Here is a 24,797-nt window from a genome sequence, read left to right on the forward strand (position 1 = left end):
GAAATTTGCCTTTGTAAATGGTTTTTTTTTATGGTTTTTCACCTGGTATACAGTATCCACATTCGAGCCCGACTATATTGGGATTCACGTCGGATAAGACCCATTACTGAGTGAAGCTCTCTCTATCAGGGATTTCTCCATTCTCAAGGCTCGAAGCCGAAACCTCTGGTTAAGGAGGTAATATTGCTCAATTCTAAAAAAGAATCTAATAAATAGCATAACTCAATAAATAATACTTTGTATTTTTTTTAATGCACATGAAAAAGCCAAATAATAATTAAAATGGAATGGAGAAGGTATTTTCTTATGAGGCGTGAAATAAGCATAAAAGTAAAATGAATTGAATACTTTAATTATTACTCCTATTAATTAATATCCTTATAATATCATTAATAGGTAAATTTGAGCAAAGTCCCTAAACCAATGTTATAAATAATGTCGTATAAACTTGAAGCCATTTAAATTTGTTATTGTATTAGATGAAAAAATGCGTTTTGCAATAGCTCTTGCCACATGAAATTATGAGTAAAATTAAAAATTAAAACTTAAAAAATATCAAAATATATTTATTTCTATCTAAAACTAAGAAATTACATGCTCACAAATTCATAAAAATGCCAATGTTAAATTTTATATCATATATTTCTTTTTTTATAAAATATCGAATTACTTGCGGTCTTTTGATATTTTTAAAATTCTTCAGCCAAAATTCCTTCATCATAAATAATTTCTTAATTTAAAATTATCCAATTGTAATTAAGAATTTTAATAATTATAAAGTCTTATTAACAAGACTTATTTAACGTGCCATAAAAATTATATTCTTTATTTAATGAACCTACGTGCCTATGACTTCGTTTCTCAGGAAATTCGCGCAGCGGAAGATCCTGAATCTGAGACTTTCTACACCAAAAATATTCTCTTAAACGAAGGTACTCGCGCTTGGATGGCGACTCAAGATCAGCCTCATGAAAACCTTATATTCCCTGAGGAGGTTCTACCACGTGGAAAGGCTCTTTAATGGAACTTTAGCCTTAGCTGGTCGTGACCAAGAAACCACTGCTTTCGCTTGGTGGGCCGGGAATGCCCGACAACTCCATTTATCTGGTAAATTATTACTTTTATATCCTGAGTTTGGACCCAGGCTTAGCACGGACATAATGAAAACTAGTATGTGTATACGTGAGAACACACTCAATTTTTTTAAATATCTTTTTTATTATGTGTTCAATTGCTACAAATTTTGATTACAAGGTCTAAATGAAATTTGTTTAATGCCTATACTACACTGGTAGTAGTTGATGAATGTTCCACTGCAAAAAGCGCCCATGGTTTCAGTGGTGGGGCCAGCCAATAAATAAACTCTAGTTGTATTGAAAGAGATAAGTACTAATATGGGTTAACGTGGCAGTGCGACTATAGATAGATACGTGTCCAAATACACAAGTACAATGTACATCGCACAGAGCTTTGACTAGCAAAGACAAAAAGAGAAACAGATCAACCGAAAATGGAGGAATTGAAGGGACTGAAACTGGCACAAAGGCATGGAAAATCAAGAGTAAGAGTAGCCAGGGTTTGGAAAGATGGAGATGGAAAACATCACTTTGCTGAATGGAGTGTTAATATCAGTCTCCTCTCCGATTGTATATCTGCTTATATCGCTGGTGATAATTCTGATATCGTCGCCACCGATACCATGAAAAACACTGTAATTTCCTTTTTTTTTTTTTTTTGTGTGTGTGTGTGTGTGTAACAGTTGAATCATATGCTTGCGTGTAGAATTTTGTTAGATCAGGTACATCTGATGCTCAATATCATCATCCTTGAAACTTCAGAAATGTTATCTTTTTCTGATACAATTGTGGAAGATATTGTCTGATCGCGAATTTTCTTCACTAATATGCTACAAAAGTTTTAGACATTCAGCTTTTACTTGTTTGGAAGCCTGTTTGGCCATGTGGCAACGCGGGTGAATTAAAATCAGATCAGGGGTATTTTTATGTGTGACAATAGTTCGGGGACTGATACCAAGTTTAGGGGTATTTTAGTGAGAAGATGCCTAACTCAATTCATTATTTCCTAATGTATTTAAAAAAAAAAAACTAGAAAGGGCTCTTAGATATGAAACAAAATCGCATGTTTCGTTTTTTTTTTTTTGGACAAAAATATTTTTTTTCCTTCGCCCTTTGCATTGAAAGACCGGATTAAAAAAATGATTTTATTCCACAACAACGAAAGCACTTTTTCGCTCTTTCATGTACTAGGGGATTTCGCTTGGAAAAGAAAATGTTCTAAGGTCGGTGTGTTGGCCGATTAATTTAAAAATTATTTTGAGCAACAATTAATATTTGATCAAGCTTTTAAAAAGTACTTTTAAGAGTCCGTTTGGATTGACTTATAAGCTGTTTTTTGGTTTTTTAGGTGTTTGATAAACCAATTTATAAGCTAAAAAAGTGTTAGAATAAGCCAAAAAAAATAAAATTGGGGTGGCTCAATTTTTTTTTTTTTGGGTTTATAAGTTGTTTTTTGTCAAACTAGCTTATAAGCCACTTTTTTTAAGCTAAGCCAAACAGGCTCTACGTGTATTTTCTCTGGGAAAAAATTACTTTTTTTTTAGCTTCTCAAAAAGGCTTTTGCTACTATTTCTTGCAAAAGCTTGGCCCAACAGGCCAGATCGGATTAATATTGTGTTCGTGTAAGTTAGATTTTCCTTTGTCTTTTGGTTTTAATTCTAACAATTGGACACCTGAAACAGGTGTATGCCAAAGCTAAGGAATGTTCAGAGCAACTCTCAGCTGAAGATTTTGCCATTGTACTTGCAAAACACTTCACTTCCTATTATCAGCAGGTATCATTTTATCTCGTCACTTCCACCTATCCACGTCGTTATTCTAGCCACTGAATTTAGAAATTTCCGAAGGGTACTCTCTTTTGTAAACATCTAAGGCATCTCTTTTTTTTGGGCACAGATCAATCTTATTTCATGTCCTTTAATCTCATAATTGCTCTGTTGAGAAGAATAAGCAATTGTGTGTTTGTTGCATTCTGTTGTGTGCAGAGTTGGGGAGTTTTTGTGCTTTGCTCATGGCATTGTTTAATTATAGGACTGACTTATATGTCTTCTACAGCTCACCTTACATGGATCTTCTTAAGTGCTTTTTTATGTTCTGTTATTGTAGGTAACTGCTGCAATCGTTAATATAGTTGAAAAGCCATGGGAACGCATTAGCATAAAGGGGCAACAGCATGACCATGGTAAGCCTTTTGAATTACGACTGAATGTGTTACATACTTCCATATTGAATTTCCCCTCCCTTTAGAAGTTAAAATGAAGCTCTAACTTACATTGTGCTGCTAATTCTCATGAATTGTAGTGAGTATTCTTCTTGATTCCTCGTCTGCCGGTTGGCTGATTTCCTCCTTTGCTTGACTGTGTTTCATCTCCTTCGTGTCAAATTAATTTTCTTAGACCACCACCATGAGTGATTTGGACTTCCACTCCTATTGTAAGTTATGATAACACATTTTGTGAGTAATTCCCATATCCAATCCCCCCCTCTCTCTCTCACACACACACACATGTTACCATCTCTTCCAGAAAATCAGCCAGTGTCCCAGACATCTGAGCTTTCATTTAACAATATGGGGCCAAATTTGATAAGGCAAGATCAAGTTCAAAGTCAAGTCTGAGACAATCTTGCTTCCAAATAATGATTTCTTCCCGTCAAAGCTTCCTAAATGGTCTGAATTTTTTTTGGGAAGGCTAAATGGTGTGAATTTTCCTTTTTCTCATCTCATCATGATCATTTTTTTTTTAAATTAGATCTTAATGAAATGTTAAAGCATTTTGGTTGGTAATGACTACAAACTGGTTAATGCAGTTAACTAGATAAACCTGATCTAACATTGTAATCCTTGCTTGGTAGCATCATGAATTTCCATAGAATGTATTTGCTTGCTTTTGGTTTAAATTAGAATAAGCTCAATCTGGGTGATATCTTCTCATATCTTCTCATCTGCCTAAGTAGTCTTAGTAAGCAGAGTTACTGGGTACTTGTGCTAGTGGAGGTACCAAGTACCCGGTGGATTAGCAAGGTGTGTGCAAGCTGGCTCGGACACCACAATTATCCAAAAGAAAAAGAAAAGTAATCTATGGAAGAATCTACTTCGACTTTCCAAATTTGCTGAGCAATTTAGTGAGATTTCTTTCAGGAAATAACTGTTACATATTTTCTTTAATCAAGAAAATGATGGGTCCAAGTGGATCAGGGTGATAAAAGAAAATTTTGGCACTATCCACATCTTCAGGGAAACAGTAGAATATTTGTGGTCTATACAAGTTTCGAACCTGAACCTTCACGTTCAAGCAAAAACTGGAACTTCTTAAATTAGCTAATTAAATTTTCGCAACAAGAAACTTATCTTTCCAAAACCTTGTTCCCTTGATAAAAAGGACATCTATCTTCCGGAAACCTAGTCTTCTCCATGGTGAAAAGACTATACCTTTGTAGCTTTCTCCTTTTCTCCATCAATCACCATTTGCTACCCTCATACTGCTGCTCACTCGGATTTATTTCAACTAGTTTTCCCTCAACTTATGCATTTGTCAGCATTGTATAATAAGCTGAAATAGTTAGGTAGTTAAGATATCTTTTTTAGGAGACTGGATCTCCTCATGGGACTAATTGAAATGACAACACAGGGTTGACTTGCATAGTTGGTATCAACTCTACAAGTACCCACCAAGGTTTATCCCCTCTTTTTAAGTTCACGCTATGTAGCATTGTGCATGTTAAAAAAAGGTTAGATTTGACAAAGGCATGGATGCTCAAAAAACGATGGCATGGAGTAAAATGGTTTCCAGTGGCTGGAAATGTTTGCTCATCTTTTCTCATGTAATTCATATCAGATCGTCATGTAGAGACTACAATGACCTCTTAAACAATCAAACTATTTAGGGATATGTGCACCACCTCATGGGATGAATGATCTTCAGCATTAAATGCTGTTTGTAACTTGATAACTTGACTGAAGATGCTTGAACCTTGTATTTAACAGCTTGCTTGTCATCATTGAACCCCTTCTTCCTGGTGATTCACTAAAAGGTTACATATAACACCAGTCCCTGACACGCTGTCAAGCGTGGGTTGCGTAATCTGTTAAGCATTCAACTAGTTATCAGTCACAGATGTTAAATTAGAAGCTAAGTAATGTTAAATATAGAGTGGTGGTGGATCTTCTTGAGACAGTTTGATCACCAAATTAGAACATTAATGATAGATCTGGCCCAGCTTATCCACACCATGAGTTTCTCCTTGCTACTTTCCACCAGCACATGTATCACGTAACATCTAACTCTTCTAACAAAGGTGGCAGATGATTCTTGGTTTGTTGGGTTCAAACCTTGAAAGGCTCGCACCCGCTTCACTGACCACTAGGTCACTCTCTTTGGTGCTAAACCAAGGCTTAGGCAGATGTTTTTTTGTCTGTGGAAGGCTTCCTATTCTTCTGCTCTTCCTTGTCAAAATGAAAAAAAATTCTTCTGGTCTTTAATGCAACTGCAATCTAGGTCTTTCCTTTTGTTGTAAGTAGAATTCTTTTAGTTACTTTCTATCAAAAGACTGAAACGAAATAGGTCCTAAAATTATCAACTCGCCATTTTGGGCAAGTAATTTGACAAAATCCTTGCAGGTTCATATTGGACTGAGAATAAAGCTCTATGTGACCAGCTTTTCTTTTGCAAAATGCTTCCAAGAGCTATTTTATGGCTGAAGCAACTTTTCTGGAAATACTGTTCAAATCCATTTTAGCTGTTCATATCAATTTTTAGCTATAAAAGGGCTTAAAGTTCGACCTGTCGTATATTACATGGAGGTATAATTTTCCCTGGAACATAGTTGCGACCTGAGAGTTGCAGTTTGTGGACCTCCTGTTTCTTGAATTTATTGGCTTGGAATACGATCTAATCTAGGAGCTGAATTTTCACTGGATGAGACCCCTTGAAAAGGGTTTTGGAACCTCAAAAATGGGCGTCGTTGTATGAATCGAAAAACAGTTGTTGTTTTGTTTCAATGTTCAATGAAACTTAAGAGAATTCAAGTGGATTGCAGGGGAAAACATCTAGCTTGGGATGCCTAAGTGCCTTAAGCCGTTAATTTCGCTTTTGTTTGATATCTCTAACTCGGTGCACCTCCTAACTTTGCCTTCCATTTATACGATCTGATTTTCTATCTGATGAAGAGATCCACTGAGATTAACGAGGAAACTGGTTTTCCTTGGGACTAATTCTATTGTTCTATGTTGCCATCATTATAAGGTTTTAAGCTTGGCTCTGAGAGACACACAACTGAAGTAATGGTCGATAAATCGGGAATATTGCGCATGACATCTGGTATCGAAGGATTATCAATTCTGAAGACAACTCAGGTAATCCCTGTTACACATCTGCCTAAATTTAGCTGTATTTTCTGCTTCAAGTTGTTGCGGGTAAGGCTAAAGTTCCACATACCTCAAAAAACAAGAAAGAAAAGGGTTCTGGAGTTTAAGTGAAAGCTGTTTGCACTAGTTCTATTAAGATATGCGATCCTCCTTAATAAAAAAGAGATATGTCGCTCCCAAGGAAGTCTTTTTAGTTTGTTTTTCCCGCACCACCCGGACGGTGGTAGTGGAGGTGCAGGGCTATGGATCAGGGCAAGGCAACAAGGGTAGTACTCTCATGAATGATGGAGAATAGTCAATATATAGTTTATATGTGGGTAGACAAGATCCATTTGGCCCCGCACAGGTCCTTAGTCTTCTTTACTCTAAAATTGAAGTGTCAGCACCTAATACTTCTTCCTATGGGAATAAAGAACAACTTCTTCTTTTTTCACGCGTGATAAAAATTTGTAGCACACGTTTCTTGGTACACCACCCTAAACAAATGGCTAACAGAATTTCATTCATAATAAGTGCATTATCCATTTGCATAACAAATAGCTCATTGAAACAGTCAGGTTTTGAAGGATTCATTAGGGACAAGTACACTATCTTGCCTGAAACACAGGAAAGGATGATGGCTACAGAGGTCTCTGCATCTTGGAGGTAAATTATTCATCTTGTTAAAGTTAGATCTTGGTCTTGCTTTGTTAGTTCTTCATCATTGGACCATGTTTCATTTCTCCCCATTGTTGACCGTGTTGTGAACTTGAACATTGGTTCATATAGGTACTCTTTTGAGTCTCTCTCAAGTCTTCCCCTGAAGCCTCTGTATTTCACAGAGAGATACATGGATGTGAAGGAGGTCCTGCTAAACACATTCTTTGGCCCATCTAAGGAAGGAGTATACAGTCCTTCTGTTCAAGCCACGCTTTATGAAATGGCGAAGGCTGTTCTTGGAAGGTCTTTCTCTCAATTCCAACTCATAAGACGTTTTCCTAGATCTTATAGAAGAGAAACTAAACCTCAAAAACGCTTTATTTTCTTCTTCAAGTTTCATAATTGCCTTGAATCACAGTTTCTAGGTATTATTCTTTCAGGTTTCCCGACATTTCATTCATTCAGTTGAAGATGCCAAATCTCCATTTCCTGCCAGTCAATTTGCCAAGCAAAGATAATCCAGTAATTGTTAAGGTAAAGTTTCCCCTCCCTCATTTGCTGGACTTCAGTGAAACTGTGTGCTGACATGACAGTGAATTTGATGACCAAGTTATTTCCCAACACTTGTAATGATATTTACCAGGCAACATCCCTTCCAAAACTGAACCAATTTCCATGAGATAAGATGGGTCAGTTACTTAAACCTCCTCTCTAGCTTAGGAAAACTAAATAAACCTTTGAGAAAAACTTTTGAGGCCTTCCCTTTTGTGACAAGAGAAGAGGATGTTGTCAAGTTTAACAATAATGTGACCAAAATGGCGTCATTCGTGTGAATTGATTCTTTAAGAAGTTTTGAATGATATACACAGCGTACATATAAATTTAAAATGAAAGGAAATTCACAAAAGTGAAGAAAAGAAATATATAGTAAGAAAAAAGAAAGATAAGAAGTTAATCTTCCTGGCATCATCCTTAGTACTAGTTTATATTTTGTGGTATATACATTAATACATGTTCCAAAAAAAAAAAAAAAAGGGGGAGAGAAAGAGACCAATGGAGAAACTGAGCTGTTGTAGGAAAGTGCAAGACAGGCTGGGTTAGAAGGGGAAGGAAGGGACTAAGGGCCAGGGAAGTCAAGGCTGCTGGGGCATTTGTGCAGAGGAGTTATGGCTGGGCTTGGGAAGGGGAGCAATCATGGTAAGTGAATCAATGGAGCTGGCATAGAAGATTCATAGTGATAAGGTCCAATTTTTATTCATGTTAAAGAGAACTTCAAAGTAGATATATTGCAACGACTTCAAAATTGATGCTTGATAAATGCACAAAAGCTAGAGTAGCTGACACTGGCTAAGAAGAAACATCCAACAAACTAGGTGGATGTTCTCTTTACCAACTTTTGCCATGGCATAATGCAGCTTAATCATATAATGGTCTAATCTCTGGAAGCTGGAAAATATCTGAACTTTTTCGAAGCATTGAAAACGTGTCATTAATGGAGGGATGGCCTGCATGGATTTGGCCTCGGGGAGGAAGAGAGCAGTGGTTTGCCAACATTGTCAAAGGGAATCCTCCTGCGGGTCAAGGGCTCCTTCTCCCATCCCCTTCTTCAAACTCTGATTCATATTTTTCATAGAGAATTCTCTGATCAAGGATAGAACTAGAGCCCTTTTGCATCATAGTGTGATCCCCACACGTTCCCAATCTGAGTATAACAAATCCACATTCTCAATTTAATACTAATAACTTAATGCCAAGTTGCGGTGGTACAGTATCTACATGTATTGGAAGAGTTTGAAACAAGAGGAGTTAATGCAGTGGGTACAGTTAATAATCCACGTAAATGATTCGCGAGTTACATATCTTTAACCATGTATTGTCCAGTTGCTTCAAATGTTTAGTTTTCAAGTTTCAATGCTGCACAGCAGTCTGCCTTCTTTCGGTCAGAAATGTTATGCTGCTATAAGTTGATCCTCTTGGGCATTATATACCTCTTATCATATTCTCATGAGCTTGAATCAATGGCTGATATTAATCCATTGTAACCTTTCAGTTTGATGATGATGTTTATTTGCCTACGGATGAACCGCATGGAACAATTCAGGCCACTCTCAGTCGTATTAGGTCAAAGATGTAAAATGCTGCTGATCAAAGGGAGCCCATTTTCATTTTCTTACATTTAAGTTGTTACCACCCCAAATCAACTCAAGGGGAGAAGTTCCTAGCAAGAAGCAACAACGTAACATGGTTCTGAAACTTGGAAGTTTGCTGTACACATGTAGCACATGGGTGTCTAATTGTCATTGTCGTGTAAAATAAAGAATGTGATATTTGTTTCTCAAGTTCTTGGACAACATGATTTGTCATTGTGATATAATTGGAATTGTGGCTAAAAGAGGAACTACCCCTCCCGAGTCGACAATAAATCGATGTCTTGTTTAAGTCGTGTTGGTCATTGTACCTTATACTGATTATGTAACAGACAGCTCTGAAAATAGTATCAGGGGAAAATCTCTTTTATACTCAAGATTGAGATTAAAAACCTTACTCCTCCAATTTACAAAATGTTAAGGCTAAACACATCTACTTTTCAGGGTGCAATGAGACATTGAATCTTTATTTCTAGCAGATGAGTTTACTGATATACGAATCCTGGGGGATAAATTATAGGAAATGTATTAGGGCTCCGTACTAATCATAATGATCTTACATTTAAAAATAGTACTGAAAAAATCACAGGAAGACAATTGACTATTTAGTTCTACGAAACCATATACTCTCTCTGTTTCAGTTAATGTAGTAATATTTTATTTTTAGTTCGTTCCACAAAAAGAGGTAGCTTTTTAATTTGGAAATAATTTAACTTAAACTTGTCATTTTATCGGTGATAAACGTTATGAAATATAGTTGCTTGGTCACTACCCAGTGTAATCCCACAATAGTGGGGTCTGGGGAGGATAAGATGTACGCAGCCTTATCCCTACCTGGGTAGGGAGGCTGTTTCCGATTGACCCTCGGCAACCCTCCTCCTTTATCCGGGCTTGGGACCGGCAATGTGAGCGAGCTCACACAGGCGGAGTTGTTATGAAATATAGTTATGATGACAAATTTTGAAAGTGTTATGATCACACAATATTATGACATCCTGATGAATGATGATCAAACGTTTCAAAAATTTCACTCCTTTCGTTAAATTTGGTATTTTTTAAAAATATAACTGGAAGGGATAAGCGGCGGATGCTTTTTAATTTTTTTAAATTATTAATATATGGAAAGAACGTCAAGAGAAATAGAGACAGTGAAACATAAATACGATTATAATATGAAAAATTACTGTCCCTTCGAGCTAGATTTTGGTCTTCTATTTGAACTAATAACTAAGCGAGAAGAAACTCTTTCACACTAATATTCCCTCCATTTCGTTGTATGTGATGTTACTTAATTAAAAATAGAGTTGAAGAATTTTCTTTTTTGAAATTTGCGATTGAAAATAAGTCTCATGTGATTATATATTATCACATTAAGAATCAGATGAGAAGTTCAAGTTAAAAAAGAAAAAAAAAATCATTAAAACAAACTAAAATGGAAAGTTCATTAGGTAAATTGGGACCATTGAAATACTAATATAGTACTAGTATTATTTATATGCATATTAATCTTTAATGTACCTAGCCTCCAAACAAAGCAATGGGAGGATTAGAGAAGACAGAAACAAAGAACTCTTTAAATTCTTCATTGGTTACCTCATTGGTTTTAATAATATAAAAAAGGAAAGACAATTTAAAGACAATTTCTCCTTTTCCTCTTCCATTTTTAGTATTTAAAAAACAAAAAATAAACATTATTCTGTTTGCATTAATTCTTCTACCAAGTACCAAAAAGAAATCCAAGAATCTTCCTCTTGCTTTCTCTTTCTATAATCAGAAAAAACAATTCCCTTTTGATTTTCATGTTCTAGAATACAGGTTTTTGACTTTTGGTTCATCTCTTAACTAAGAAGATTCCATTCTTTTTATTATTGGGGCACACACCTTTTTTCTTGTATATAAGTGGGTATTTGATGTTCTATTCTCCCCACAAAATTAAATTGCAAATTGTGCATTAATACAACTTGGGTATAGCTTTGTTTTGTGATACGGGAAATTGGGTCTGCTATTTCTTGATTTTTTTTCTTAAAGTTGAGATTTTTTTTTTTTAACCTGAAATTTGGATATGAGTTTAGGGGGAGAAAAGAAAAATGTGGTAGTTATTGGGGGTGGTGTTGCAGGTTCTGTTGTTGCTAAAACTCTTCAAAATGAGGCCAATGTTTCCCTTATTGATGAGTAAGCATTTCTCTTTTTATCAACTTTTTACCTCTCATTCTTCAATTGCTTGTTACTCCCTCCGTCTCAATTTAAGTGTCTTAGTTTAACTAGACACGGAGTTTAAGAAACAAAGACAGACTTTTGAATCTTGTGATCTCAGATTAAAGTTGTGTACTAAAATATCCTTTGATTCTTGTGGTTATAAACTTGCTAGCTAGGTAGAATGTTTGAATTGTCAAATTATTAAATATAGAGAGAGACACTTTTTTTTGGGACAAGACCAAAAATAAAAGTAAGACACTTAAATTGGGACGGAGGGAGTAGTTGTTAGCTTTAGGGATTGATCATTTCAAGTTCTTGATTTTTATCATGACTACTTGTTTGAACTTGTTTATTACTACTCCATTTCATTTTATGTGTCTTAGTTTGACTGAGCACAGAGTTAAGGAAGATTTTTGAATCTTGTGATCTTAAACCGAAGATGTTAAAATGTCATTTGATCTTATGGTTTTAAATATGTCATGTAGGATGTTGGATTTTAAGATTTACTAAACATGAAAAGTGGCATTCTTTTTTAAACAGACTTAAAGGGACAGTAAGTCACATAAGCTGAATTGGAGAGAGTATTAGTTTGTTGTGCGTAAATTAACTGTATGCATGAAATGGAACAGGAAGGAGTATTTTGAGATAACATGGGCAAGCTTAAGGTCTATTGTTGAACCTACATTTGCTACAAGATCAGTGATTACTCACACTGAGTACCTTCCTCAAGCGAAAATCATTGCATCAGCTGCAGTTGACATCACAGACACCGATATATTAACCAAACAAGGCAATCGAATTCCCTATGACTATCTTGTTGTTGCCACTGGTCATACACAAAGCGGTGCTTCAACGAAACTGGTGAAGATTAGTCAATACCTAGCAGGTATTGGTTCATCTCATTCAATGTAGTCACTTTTGTGTTCTGCTTTCATAGAACGCAAAAGCTTATGTCCAACTAGTTTTACTTTTACCTTAAGACACCAACCTTAAGAAATTCAACGGTTTTCTGATAGATTCTTAAATACTCAAATGGTGATATATTTCCATCACTTTACTAACAGCTTGTCTTACTTCACAATCCCATAGTTTTGAACATGCACAATTACCTTCCTTTAGATTGTCATTTTACCTGTATTATAGCTATGCATTTTTATTTTTTTTTGACTTTCTATCACTCCAAATACCATATGATTGTAGGAAAAAAGTATGAGGAGGAGGCCAAGATATATGGAAAAGAAAGGAACAAAGTGACCAGAGAATCACTTTTTTTCTTTTGTCTGTTTAGGAGCCTAGAGAGGCTAACAAAAATTCTTAACTCTGGTCATGTTAGCAGCACAGATGTCTGAATGTTATTCGTCGAAACCATAGATTGATGTAGGCTCTTACTATTTGATACCACGTGTATACTGGAGCTTAAATCCACAACTTCATTATTTATTTATTTTTTTGATAACCGTGGTGTCCATGCCAGCTTACGCGCACCTCGACTAGTTCCACGGGATACGTGCCACCTCCCACCAGCAATAGGTACCAGGTAACTCTGTCCACCACGGCTAGGACGGGAAGAAATCACCTAGTGTTTTTTTATCAGAAGCAGTCTCTCTACCTTCACAAGGTAGAGGGGTAGGCTGCGAACACACCACCCTCCCAGACTCCACTTGTGGGATTACTCTGGGTATGGTGTTGTTGTTGTTGCTGAGATTTGAACCTTAGACCTCATGGTTCTCGACCCACTTCATTGACCACTGGGCCATACACTTGGGTGCTACTTCATTAAAGCTTTACCTTAAAGAAAAAAGCAGAGAATGATAGCTCTTCAATCTGTTTTGCCTGAGAGGAGGATGACTTACCTAGGGATGACTGATTTATCATGAAAGAGCAGTAATACAAATCTAACTTTCCATTGTTCATCAAATGAAGCTGAAATTGTACTTAATCAGGGTAAGCATACTTGTGCTTAACTGTTGTTCCTTGGTTTACAGAGAATGAAAAGATAAAGGCTGCAAACTCCATATTAATAGTCGGAGGAGGGCCAACAGGTGTGGAGCTGGCTGGTGAAATTGCTGTTGATTTTCCTGCTAAGAAGGTGACGCTGGTGCACAGGGGATCAAGATTGTTGGAATTTATCGGAGAAAGTGCCAGAAAAAAGGCACTGAATTGGCTTACTTCAAAGAAAGTTGAGGTCATCTTAGGGCAATCTGTCGATGTAAACTCTGCATCAGAAGGCGTTTATAAAACATCGGGTGGAGAAACCATAGTTGCTGATTGCCATTTTTTCTGCATCGGTACACCATTTGGTTCAGCATGGCTAAAAGAAACTATCTTAAAGGATAGTTTGGACAGTCGTGGAAGGCTAATGGTTGATTCAAATTTGAGGATCAAGGGACACAACAATATCTTTGCTACTGGGGACATTACCGATATTCCGGTAAGTCAATCAAACCCTTTTTAATCTTTTCTTAAGGGTTTTCATGTCTCATACTTGTTGTCATCCCTATAAACCTTTAAATGTTAACCTCCCTCTTCCAAGACAAGTGGTAGTACTTAAAAAGTATGTTTCAATTATTGTTCAAGAACCCCCTGTCTATGCATCCTCTATTCCTGGTTCCCTTTTCCATAGTCATAAACCGAGTTTGGGTCTAGAGTTCAATTTTTTTTTTCCTTCATTTTTTGAGATTGTTGCAGCTGTAAAAGATTAATTACTGAAAGCTCTTGATATGCTATATGTCCATTTCTTGTTATCACCAAAAAAAAGTGTCATGTCTAATTTTATCATCATAATCTGCTTACCTATGTTTGTGTTGGTGTTTATAGAGCTAACAATATGTTAAATCTATTATGATATATGCTAATGCTACTTAAGTACTTGAATAGCAACTTCAGAAAACATGACGATGGTGTTGCTATCTCCAATGCATTTCAGTATAACATTAACCTTTGCTAATATAGCTGCAGCTACTTGTTCATACTTTTCCTTCCCCTCCTTATATAGAAAAGCCATGAAAGTAGCTAGACTTGGCTAATTTTTTTATTTTTTTTTGGAAGTAGCTAGACTTGGCTAATATGCATATATGTAACTGGATAACTATTACTCTACCAGTAAAAGCTCCAATAGATCATAGTAATTCTTGCGTCATAAGAAGTATTTTATCTGCAAGTCGTCCTTACTTTGTGATGGTGCAATACAGGAACTTAAACAGGGATATTTGGCTCAAGAACATGCAAAGGTAGCAGCCAAGAATATCACGTCGTTAATAAAGGGAGCGGAAGACGATCACAAATTGGCTGTGTATAAGCCAGCAACCAAGGCATTGGCTTTAGTTTCTCTTGGGAGAAAAGACGCAGTGGCTCAATTTCCTTGTTTGTCAATTGCTGGACGCGTTCCAGGCATGATAAAATCCGGGGATCTATTTGTTGGAAAGACGCGCAAGGGACTTGGTCTACAGCCCGATGTTTAGTTGTCTTGTATATCAAGAACTACGCATGTTATATAAGTTAAATTTATTTATTTATTAACTTTGTTGTTTGATGGTTCTTCTAAATATTCATGTTCTCTCGTTTGATTTTCTTTTTTCAATCTTAATACAAGAGAGTGTGTTTTTACAGCCCTCAGTTCTTTTATTTTCCTAACCTGCTGCTCAACATAATTTCCTGAGCAGTTAAAAATTGGCATGCTACCTATAAGTTCACTGGCAATATACCATTAACACTTCTCATAAGGCATAATACGTATACTGACTTTCAAACTTGGCCTCAGCTGGCAAGTATGTCTTCGAACTTTGGGTGTGCATAAGTAGACAACTCAACTTGTAAGAAGTTAAACAGGTAAACATAAATGCTGATGTGGCACTGACGTGACACATAATTTTTTGAGATGTCTAGATGATTATTTTGTAAGGTGGAGTGCACAATTGCCAAAGTGGAAACAAGTTGAAGTGACTACTTGTATACACCCAAAATTGAAAGGCATACTTGCTATCTGAGGTCAAGTTTGAAGGTCTGTTTATGTATTATGTTCTTTTTCATAACAGTATGAACTTCTGGGCAATAACATAGCACAAAGAAACTTCTGTTTGTATACCGTATGTATACATAGGTGTGTTCATGGGTCAGTTTGGGTTAGTTTTAGGTTAAAACCAAAACCAAATCAATCTAGCCTGTTTTTAAAATTATTAAAACCAAACCAAACCAAATAGAATACATATTCATCGGTTTTGTTTGGTTTGGGTCGGTTTTTATGAAAATTAACAGTATTTCTCTCTTTCATGTTTTTTTTCCCTACAATTTGGAGAGAATTTTCTATCCTTTTCCAACTTATAATTCATTACTACCCTTTTATTGTGGTAGCTATAGTTTCTTGCATTATGGAGAAAATGTCTTAAAATTTATGATTTAAATTAAGTGAATAAAGTTTATAAGAAATACAAAAAATAAATCAACGTAAATCTCATATAGTTGTTTCTTTGAATAAATGAGTTTGATTTCATGTTTTTTTTTTTTTAACTCGGCTTACAGATAAAGTTCATTAGCCTATTAAAAATGAATAAAATTTTACTTAAACAATATATAAATTATTTAAAAGTATTTATAAAAACTAATATATTGTATATATATAATTATACAAATTATCTATAAAATTTGTCGGTTCGGTTCGGTTTTTTCTTCAGTTTGCTTTTAGTAAAACCAAAACCAAACCAAATATTATCGGTTTTTAAAAATTCAAAACCAAACCAAACCTAACCCAAGTAAATATCGGTTTATTTAATCGGTTTGATTTGGTTTTCGGTTTGGATCGGTTTTTAACCAAACCGTGAACACCCGTACTTATGCATCCCTTTGAATTATCTAAACACCGATGCAATTCCACACCCAAAAAACACGGTCGCAAAGCTCTACACATCGTATTTCGATGTTGCAAAATGTATTAACTTGACCTGGGAGGTGTGATAAAATAATTTCAAATTTGATGGGGTAAGATGAGATATCCAGAATTAAGTATGAGATTAAATGTATACTGTGTTTTGGTTGATGGTATAAATTTAATGTGGGATAATTTTATACCAACCAAGATAAATTTAAACCGTCAATCAAATACAACATAAATTTAATCATGGACTTAATTCTGAATATCCACCTTATCCCGCGTAGCAAACCTAAGTCCTAATAAGGTTTTGATAAATGAAAATGAATTATGGATATAAGTAAAACTTTTAAGTAGAAAATCAGAATATCAATTACCAGTAAATATATTTTTGCATGATGTAGGCGTAACAGAGGTTTAAACAACTCTTGTATTTAAATCATTTGCTTTCTGTGATTTTAACCCAATTTATTACACATAGAAGTGTGCATAGCGCAGTTTCTTTTTCTCTCATTTGAACTTCAAATTGCAGGTACAAACTCCAATCTTTTCTCTGTAAAATTAGAGGGTGAATCATATGATTTTAATTTCTTATTTATTTCTGTCTCTTTGGCTGAACTTGAGCACACTATCTTTGATCTTCTTTGTTTGAGTTAAAATTTTTGGGTACTTCAATTTCTGTTACTATGTGCTGCTTCTTGTAATTCGATTATTGTTCTATTTTGTTGTAGTTACTGTGCATGATGTTGTACGCTTTCTATTGTATTTTGTCATGACTTCTTCATTTATGTTATTACCTTTTCCGGACTGCTTTGAATTGTTTTTTCCTCGAGCCAAGTGTCTATCAAAAACAACCTGCAAGGTAGGGGTAAGGTCTGCTACTCTGCTTACACTCTACCCTTCCAGACCCCACTTTATGGGATAACACTGGGTATGTTGTTATAAAATTTTTGGGAAACAAAACCTGCAATTGGGTAAGGATTTGAGACTCAATCTGTGTACTAAAATTTGGAAACAGAGGAGAATTTACACTCCCGAAATTGTTTACATTGACTAGAATTCCTTCCTGCCCACAAATGTTTGTAATAGTCCCTCAAAGAAAGAATTAGTTGCTGCCTACCTGGGTGAATGTAAAGCCTGTGTTGATTGTCTTTTGGGTTAAGTATTATTTTCCTGGATTATAGTTCTGATATACGTGCAATGTTCTCACTTGTCCACTTAAGAGACAATAATTAAACCAAAATGGGGGTGTGCTTTAGTGAAAAATACTCTTTATGGTGACACTGATATGTGCTGCCCTGTTTGAAACACTTGGAATTTGCTGACTTGTTGTGAAACATTAGTTCAGGGTTTGGTCAAAGAATGTACTTCTTTTTATATCGTATTATCTCGTTGTTGTTGTTTACTGCTTTCATTTTCGTATTTTTTTTTTTCAAATTTACTTGATTCGAGAGTCTGTCAGGAACAACCTCTCTATCAAGACCTCACCTATGGAATCACACTGGGTATGTTGTTGTTGTTGAGTTTTCTACTGCTCACACTTGAACTTTTTTTGTGTTGGTTAGTGTTAAATTCCTTTGCAAAAAAGGATGAGTTGATTCTGTCGAGAGGGGGTGAATTAAACTGATCATCAAAACCCTAATGACTTTAACAATATTCTTAGTAGGGGTATATATTCTTAAATTTTCTAAAGTTTATCAAGAAAACCACCGTTCCTTGTCTGCTTTTTAATTGTTTGCTTTCTAATTGAAACAAAAGTCAAATATCATATTCCTCCAGTTTGGTTGGTTCAATTTTTCTTTTTCATTTTTAATATTTTTTAATTAAATATATAGTAAGAAAAGAGATCTTCTAGATCTTTTTACCCTTGTAAAATATTCTAACCCCGCGTTTGGGGTTGACGATGACACTCTCAACGACTCAAAGCCAATAATTAAAACCTTGAGGTTGACAACTTTTAAATAAGTAATATCAGCTGGCCACAACATGTGAAACAAACACTCTTCAAAGATTCGTCAACATTAGTCTTTTCCAATATCGAAACTATTAGCAAGTGATTCATGGTATGTTTCCACGTTACTTCGAGGCTAAAGTTACTTTAAAAAATAAAAAAAGGCCTTATTTTGAAATTTGAGGTGTTTGATGAAAAAAAAAAAAAAAAAAGGTGCTTGTGAATAGCAGTAGAAACATTTTTTTCTACCTGTTAGGAAGAAGCTACAAATATCTACTTTTTGCCACAGCATGTGAAAATTAATATTTTCAAGAATACAATTGTCCTTACCATAAATTTTAGGGCAAATGATCAAATTTACCCTCTAAGTATGATTTATAGTTTAAATTTACCCTACGTCAAAGTTTGAAATCAAATTTGCCCTCCCCGTTAAGATACTTGATATATTTACCCTCATATGGATGGAAGTCTGACTTGGACTGCACAACACAAAAAAATTAGCTATGGCTCCCAATTATTTTAACCCATAACCCGTTTTCCCTTCCCATAAAATCATGCAACCCTAGATTATTTTAGAAAGAGAGAGAATCACCCCCATTTGGGTCTTCTTAAACCAGATTGTGCCTCACATCTACTTTTTTGGTGTAAAATCATATATTTATCATATAACCCTAGCCCTATCCGTTTTTTTTTCCCCCATCTTATTGGATGAATTGAAAGTTTTTATGTTTAATTGGATTTGAACTTATAATGGTGATGAAGTAATTCAAATAGGTGTTTGTTTTGATTAGGGTTACTTATATGCTATTGATTGTTTTATTTGAATTGCTTGATGGGATGTGATTAATGGGTACATCTCTATGTGTAGTTATGGTTTATGGAGTATTACAGAGATGGCATTCTGGTTAAGCGCGATAATTTTAGAAAGAGTGATAGAGTTTGGAATAGGAGTACCAAAACATCCACTTTTTTGGTGTAAAATAAGATATTTATGTTTTGAAATCAAATTACACCGTTAGAAATTACGGAAAAGAGCAGATTAGATGAAAGCTATAAGCTGTATTTGGTGATCCTGGTGGGTGGGGAGTATTGCCTATGGTTGGCCTCTATGTTAGGATCTAAAGACCCATATGGGGGTGATTCCCTCTCTTGCTAAAATAAAATGAGCTAGGGTTGTATGATTTTATGAGACGGGGCAATCGGTTACGGGTTATGCGTTAAAATAACTGGGTTTGAGAGCTTATGCGGCGCCTACGTGGATCTGACCTGGCTAATTTTTTTTTTTTTTGTGTTGTGGAGTCCAAGTCAGACTCCATTCATATAAGGGCAATTTATCAAGTATGCTAACGGGGAGGGCAAATTTAAACTATAAACCATACTTAGAGGATAAATTTGACCCTTTGCCCTAAATTTTATTTATCAAACTACCCTACCTTAATAAAAGGGATAAGGCATCATTACCCTCCTGAACTATACCCGAAGTTGTTACGACACACCTTATCTTTTCTTGGGTCCTATTACCTCCCTAAACTTTTTTAAACGAAATAATTACCCCCTAAACGTTGATGTCCACTCTCAGATGGGAGAGTGACACACACTCTCCTTGCCATACGTATATTTATTTGTTTTAAAAAAAAAACGCTTACGTGTCAACTTTTTTTAGAAAAACTGAATTTTCTTCAAAAAACAAAATGAAAAATGGATATTTAAAAGATACGAAAATTTATTTTTTTAAACCTTTTTTTTTAAACAAAACTGAAAATATGGATTTTTTTAAAATATGGAAAACTTGATTATTTTTTAAAATGTCTTAAAAAATCTTGATTTTCATGATTTCATTTTCTTAGGACAATTTTATTTTTCAAATAAAGTCTGGATTATTAAAAAGAAATGAAAAAAAGTGTTTTTCTTGTCAAAATGTGAAAAAACTAAATTTTATAAAAAAAATTGGAAAAATTAATTATTTTTTTAAAATGTGAAAACCCCATTTTTTAAACTAAATTTGGAAAACTAGATTTCTAAAAAAATGGATTTTTCAGGATCTCTTTCTTCTATCGCTCTTTTTCCTATTTGGAGTAACAATGCCAATGCTATAAAATATGTGAGTTAATATCTTTTCTCGTAGCATTAAAATCTTTCATAATAAATATTCAAAATAATTTTTCTATTTTAAATAATCTTAATTGAAAAACGTGCCTTGATACTTTTCTTTTTTTCATAATTTGATACGCAAAAGCACTTTTAAAAATGATTGGCCAGACACAATGTGCTCATCAAATACTGAAAAAAGCAATCGTCAAACGAATTAGCCAAACAAAAGGTGCTTTTCTAAAAAGTTGTATTGACAAAAATTTATCAGAATAAGCAGTTTTTGATAGCTTGAAACATGCTCTTGGTCACAAGATCTTATATAATAGGGAGATTTCCCTTAATACTACATCCACTAAATCAAAAGGGATGGATCCAACCTTGTACAAAGCAGCTGTGGAAGGCAATGTCCAGCTGATGAAAACAGATGTTGAAGTTGGCTGCCAAGTTACTCCACAAGGCAACACCATTCTGCATCTTGCAGCACTCTATGGTCACTTTGATTTGGCCCGAGAAGTTCTTGCTGTTTCTCCAGCATTACTATGTCGTCAGAACAAGAAAAATGAAACCGCACTTCATGTGGCAGCAAAGGAAGGGCACACAGAAGTAGTTCGCTTGTTACTATCTGGCGCCATAGGAGAGGCGAAGGAAACCCTTATGAGGATGACAGATGACAATGGTGATACAACCTTGCACAAGGCCGTGAGGAAGCAACATGTAGAAGTGGTCAGGGTCTTGGTGAAAGAAGATCCTGAGTGTGAATTTCCAGCAAACAAAGCTGGGGAGACACCACTTTTTCTTGCTGCGGAGTCTGGTTTTTATGATGCTTTGGTTGAAATCTTGGAATCCTGCAAGACACCAACTTATGCTGGTCCATGTCATCGAACAGCTTTGCATGCAGCAATAATTCATGGACGAGAAGGTAACTTTCCTTATTGATCTTACTTACCGCATGTAATAGTTTGATACTGATATACATCTTGAGCGAATAGGTTAAAAAATCCATAAACTACATTATTTAAAAAAAAAAGGCATATGCACAAAGAGGCTGTCAAACTTGGCTTCAACTGGCAAGTATGTCCTCCAACTTTGGGTGTGCACAAGTAGGCACCTCAACTCGTATAAAGTTGAACATGTAAACACAAATGTTGACGTGGCACGCAGGGGTGGAGCTACAGTGCAACATGGGGGTTTGGATGAACCCAGTAGCTTTTGCATAGACCCTCTACTAGTACTAGACAATCTAGTAGATATATTTCAATATAATTACGTGTGAACCCCCTAACAAATAAGGTATGCACCAAAACTTCCTACTCCCTCCGTCCTAATTTATGTGGCACCTTTTGAAAACGAGTTTCTTTTTACCAGAATTTTTGCATATGCCTTTTAAATATTTGAAGTTGTTCACTATTCATGTGATTTATAGTAGTATTTTTCACATAGTTTCCAAATATATAAATTTGATTTCAAAAAAAGTTAAAGCTTCTATGTCCGAATTCATAGTCAAAATTAAGAAGTTTGACTTTTAAAATCTGAAAAATTGAAACAAAGAGGAATACTTAGGCTCCCCTTTCGTAGCATGACTAGATTTCATTCCATTTATGTTTTTGGTGTTGGTAATACATGTGTTGACTCTTGCCTAATAATTTTTCCTTTTTTCTTTTTGAAATAAAACAACTTAATAAGGTAGCTGAAATTTAATAAATTAAATGCAAATATTTAAAGCTAGCTGTAAAATTGACAATTTTCGCCTTGTTTTGGAGCAACCGTTAGTACGAAGGGTATTTTTGAGCTACTTGGCCAGTTGGAGGGCATCTTTGAGTTAATTGACTAACGGCGAGAGCATTTTTATGCCAAAAACGTCATGGAGGGTAAAGTTAACCTATTTCGAAGAGTTCAGGAGTGTTTTTGACCCTTTTCCCTTTTTACTATAGCTATGCCTTTTACAGAACTGATGTTTTTTTACTATAGCTATGCCTTTTACAGAACTGATGTTTTTGGCATTTGTGTCCAAAAAAAGATATATGGAGTTGTGGTTCTAAACATTGAAAGCATATACAAGCTGCATCACGTACAATTACTTCTTAACCTGTCTTACTGTACCAGAATTTATTATTTCCTTCAACCAATTTTTTTCAGCTAAACAAATTCTCTGTTCTTCAACTTTGTGTATAAACTCAACTGTGAAAACTTAGGGCTCACTGCTGAAGAATTTGTTAAGATTTGGTCAATTCGGAGGACGTGACTTTGAGATAAAACGGGAGGAAAAGCGAATGCCAACGACAGAAAATGAAACGGAGACGAGGTGGGAGAATTATAAAGGAAGGATCGATAATTATATGAAGGTAGCTCAGACTCATCTAGTTGTGGCCACACTAATAGCTGCAGTCACCTTCACAGCTGGTTTGACATTGCCGGGAGGCTTCGATAACAATCCAGGTCCTAATCAAGGGATGGCACTTCTAATAAGAAAAGCGGTTTTCAAAGCATTCGTTGTTACAAATGCCATTTCCTTTGTATGCTCTTCTGGTGCTGTATTCAGCTACATCGCCATGGCAGCAATCGATGCATTTGCCAAGAATCTCGCTGCTATCACGTTGTTATACCGACTCTCAACTTTTTGGCTGTTTTTTGCTTTGGCAGCAGTTATGCTTGCATTTGTAACTGGTACATATGCTACTTTAGCACATTCCACTACTACTCTTGCCATTGTTGTCTCTGCCCTCAGCAGCATCTACTTTTTTATGCTGTTTGTGTACATGTCAGCCATGAAATACGGCCTCTAGGTTGATTTGCCAAAGCATATTCAATCAATTGTAGCTTTAATTTCTTTGTTGAAATAAGTTGTTCAGTAAGATCAATATTTTCACCTTTTGTCAAAGACTTGTGCTACATATATAGGATCAGTTAATTTGCAAAGGATCAACTGTTCTATTATTATATACCCTTTCAGTTTTATATATACACCAATTGCCAAGAATATTGATTAGTAGAAATAAATAGGAAGTTTAAAATTAAATTGCTTCTAGATATTAAAATATAACATTACTGAAAAAGAAAGTGTGCCACGTAAAACGAAACCATCCAAATTAATATTGTTCAGTTTTTAATTTCCATTCATTTTGTAAACTTTCTTTTCAAAATCCCCCAATTTCACAAGCTGGCTTTGAAGATTTGAACTTTTCTTCACCTCAGCTGCATTTTTGGCTCCAACCATATCATGAAAGTAGCAGATATCCAACGGTTTAGTCGAGGCGCATGTAAGTTTTGTTCGGAGACCACCTTAATAGATTGAAAAAAAAATTAAAAAGAGTGTTTGTCTTTAAATATCGTATCAATATTAGTCTTCCCAGTCGTAACTTTTCAAGAGTATACAATATTTTATAAATCTATAAGCACTCGATTTTATAATCTACCAAAATAATAATAATAATAATAATACTCCCCCCGTCCCAAAAAGATTATCCCCTTTCTATATGTAAAAACAATTTAACTTTATGAGATGATTTACAGTCAAACAAATATCTAAGGCTTGTTTTGGACCACACATTTCAAAAGTCTTCCTTTATTTTTTAAATTTTGTGTCAAGTCAAAAGAGGACAATTTTTTTGGGACTAAGGGAGTAATAATAACAATGACCCGACATTTTTCTGGAATTATTATAAAAATAAATAGTACAATTTGGAAATTCTTTTCTTAATATGCACAGAGACAGAAGGTCTAACCTAAAATATTTAATATATATTCGAGAATTATTGTTTTTTTGAATTTGATATGAGATCTTTATTCTTAACTCTCAAGGAGCCTTAATTAACAAAACGAGTCGAATGAATTACAAAGTTCACCTGGCAGATCATGCAGTGTGAAATGAATGTTAACTTTTTCAGACTATTTTAGTACTAGTGAATTGGTCTGCACGAATACCTCATTAAATATTACAATTTTTTTTTATAGTGATGAAATATTACAATTTTTTAAAACTTCAAAAAATTTAAGCACTTTTTATTTTTCAAACAAATGAATTAGATTAGTGAAATGCCTTTCTCTAACTTTGCTTTTGTATTAATATAATATAAGTAAAGATAAAACTTATTTCCGTCAAAAATTATGTATAGGAGAAATGAACTTAAAGAAGAATTAATCAAGGTATATAGTTTATGAGTTTAAGTTTGGTGCACTGTCGGTGTATTCTTTTTTCAACACCATCAGGTAATTTCTAAGTTTTAAAAAAAAAAAATTGTAACTTTCTTAAGTTATTATAGTAATTGAGTAATTAACAGTACCTTTTAAATATAATTATAATTTAAAAGAAAAAAGACAATAAAGGCAAGTTAGAGTCCTATCGAATGTTTAACCAAAATTAATTCTAGAGTTGTACCCGTACTCAAACTCTTTCCTTTTTCTAATTATCGAACCTCATCGTTCTGATGCTTTCATGGTTTTCTTACCAACAACATCGTCCAAAGCAGTG

The 24,797-nt window shown here is 34.9% G+C and overlaps 3 protein-coding genes across 3 annotated transcripts; all 3 read left to right on the top strand.

The window, feature by feature from the left end:
* Positions 1-1,404: 1,404 nt before the first annotated feature.
* On the top strand, positions 1,405-9,622 carry LOC132612606 (uricase-2 isozyme 1). Its single transcript, XM_060326703.1, has 8 exons — positions 1,405-1,711; positions 2,759-2,851; positions 3,183-3,258; positions 6,320-6,429; positions 6,995-7,086; positions 7,210-7,383; positions 7,521-7,614; positions 9,131-9,622. Exons 1-8 carry the CDS (start codon positions 1,511-1,513, stop codon positions 9,212-9,214), a joined length of 924 nt encoding a protein of 307 aa, XP_060182686.1. The 5' UTR covers positions 1,405-1,510; the 3' UTR covers positions 9,215-9,622.
* Positions 9,623-10,979: 1,357 nt separating this feature from the next.
* Positions 10,980-15,031, top strand: LOC132612604 (uncharacterized). The gene is made up of 4 exons (XM_060326702.1): positions 10,980-11,399; positions 12,053-12,309; positions 13,409-13,854; positions 14,615-15,031. Exons 1-4 carry the CDS (start codon positions 11,290-11,292, stop codon positions 14,882-14,884), a joined length of 1,083 nt encoding a protein of 360 aa, XP_060182685.1. The 5' UTR covers positions 10,980-11,289; the 3' UTR covers positions 14,885-15,031.
* A 5,664-nt stretch (positions 15,032-20,695) lies between these two features.
* LOC132612739 (ankyrin repeat-containing protein NPR4-like) lies at positions 20,696-23,112 on the top strand. The gene is made up of 3 exons (XM_060326836.1): positions 20,696-21,248; positions 22,261-22,397; positions 22,522-23,112. Exons 1-3 carry the CDS (start codon positions 20,696-20,698, stop codon positions 23,110-23,112), a joined length of 1,281 nt encoding a protein of 426 aa, XP_060182819.1.
* The last annotated feature ends 1,685 nt before the right edge of the window (positions 23,113-24,797 follow it).

The sequence above is a fragment of the Lycium barbarum genome, chromosome 10 (assembly GCF_019175385.1).
Source record: "Lycium barbarum isolate Lr01 chromosome 10, ASM1917538v2, whole genome shotgun sequence".
In the NCBI taxonomy this organism is placed as follows: Eukaryota; Viridiplantae; Streptophyta; class Magnoliopsida; order Solanales; family Solanaceae; genus Lycium; species Lycium barbarum.

Coding starts and splice junctions, on each gene's coding strand:
- LOC132612606 (XM_060326703.1), top strand. CDS start 1,511: ATGGAGGAATTGAAGGGACTGAAACTGGCACAAAGGCATGGAAAATCA. Junction 1,712..2,758: donor CCGATACCATGAAAAACACT/GTAATTTCCTTT, acceptor CACCTGAAACAG/GTGTATGCCAAAGCTAAGGA. Junction 7,384..7,520: donor GCGAAGGCTGTTCTTGGAAG/GTCTTTCTCTCA, acceptor TTATTCTTTCAG/GTTTCCCGACATTTCATTCA.
- LOC132612604 (XM_060326702.1), top strand. CDS start 11,290: ATGAGTTTAGGGGGAGAAAAGAAAAATGTGGTAGTTATTGGGGGTGGT. Junction 12,310..13,408: donor GATTAGTCAATACCTAGCAG/GTATTGGTTCAT, acceptor CTTGGTTTACAG/AGAATGAAAAGATAAAGGCT. Junction 13,855..14,614: donor GGGACATTACCGATATTCCG/GTAAGTCAATCA, acceptor GGTGCAATACAG/GAACTTAAACAGGGATATTT.
- LOC132612739 (XM_060326836.1), top strand. CDS start 20,696: ATGGATCCAACCTTGTACAAAGCAGCTGTGGAAGGCAATGTCCAGCTG. Junction 21,249..22,260: donor AATAATTCATGGACGAGAAG/GTAACTTTCCTT, acceptor TTTTTACTATAG/CTATGCCTTTTACAGAACTG. Junction 22,398..22,521: donor GCATATACAAGCTGCATCAC/GTACAATTACTT, acceptor GTGAAAACTTAG/GGCTCACTGCTGAAGAATTT.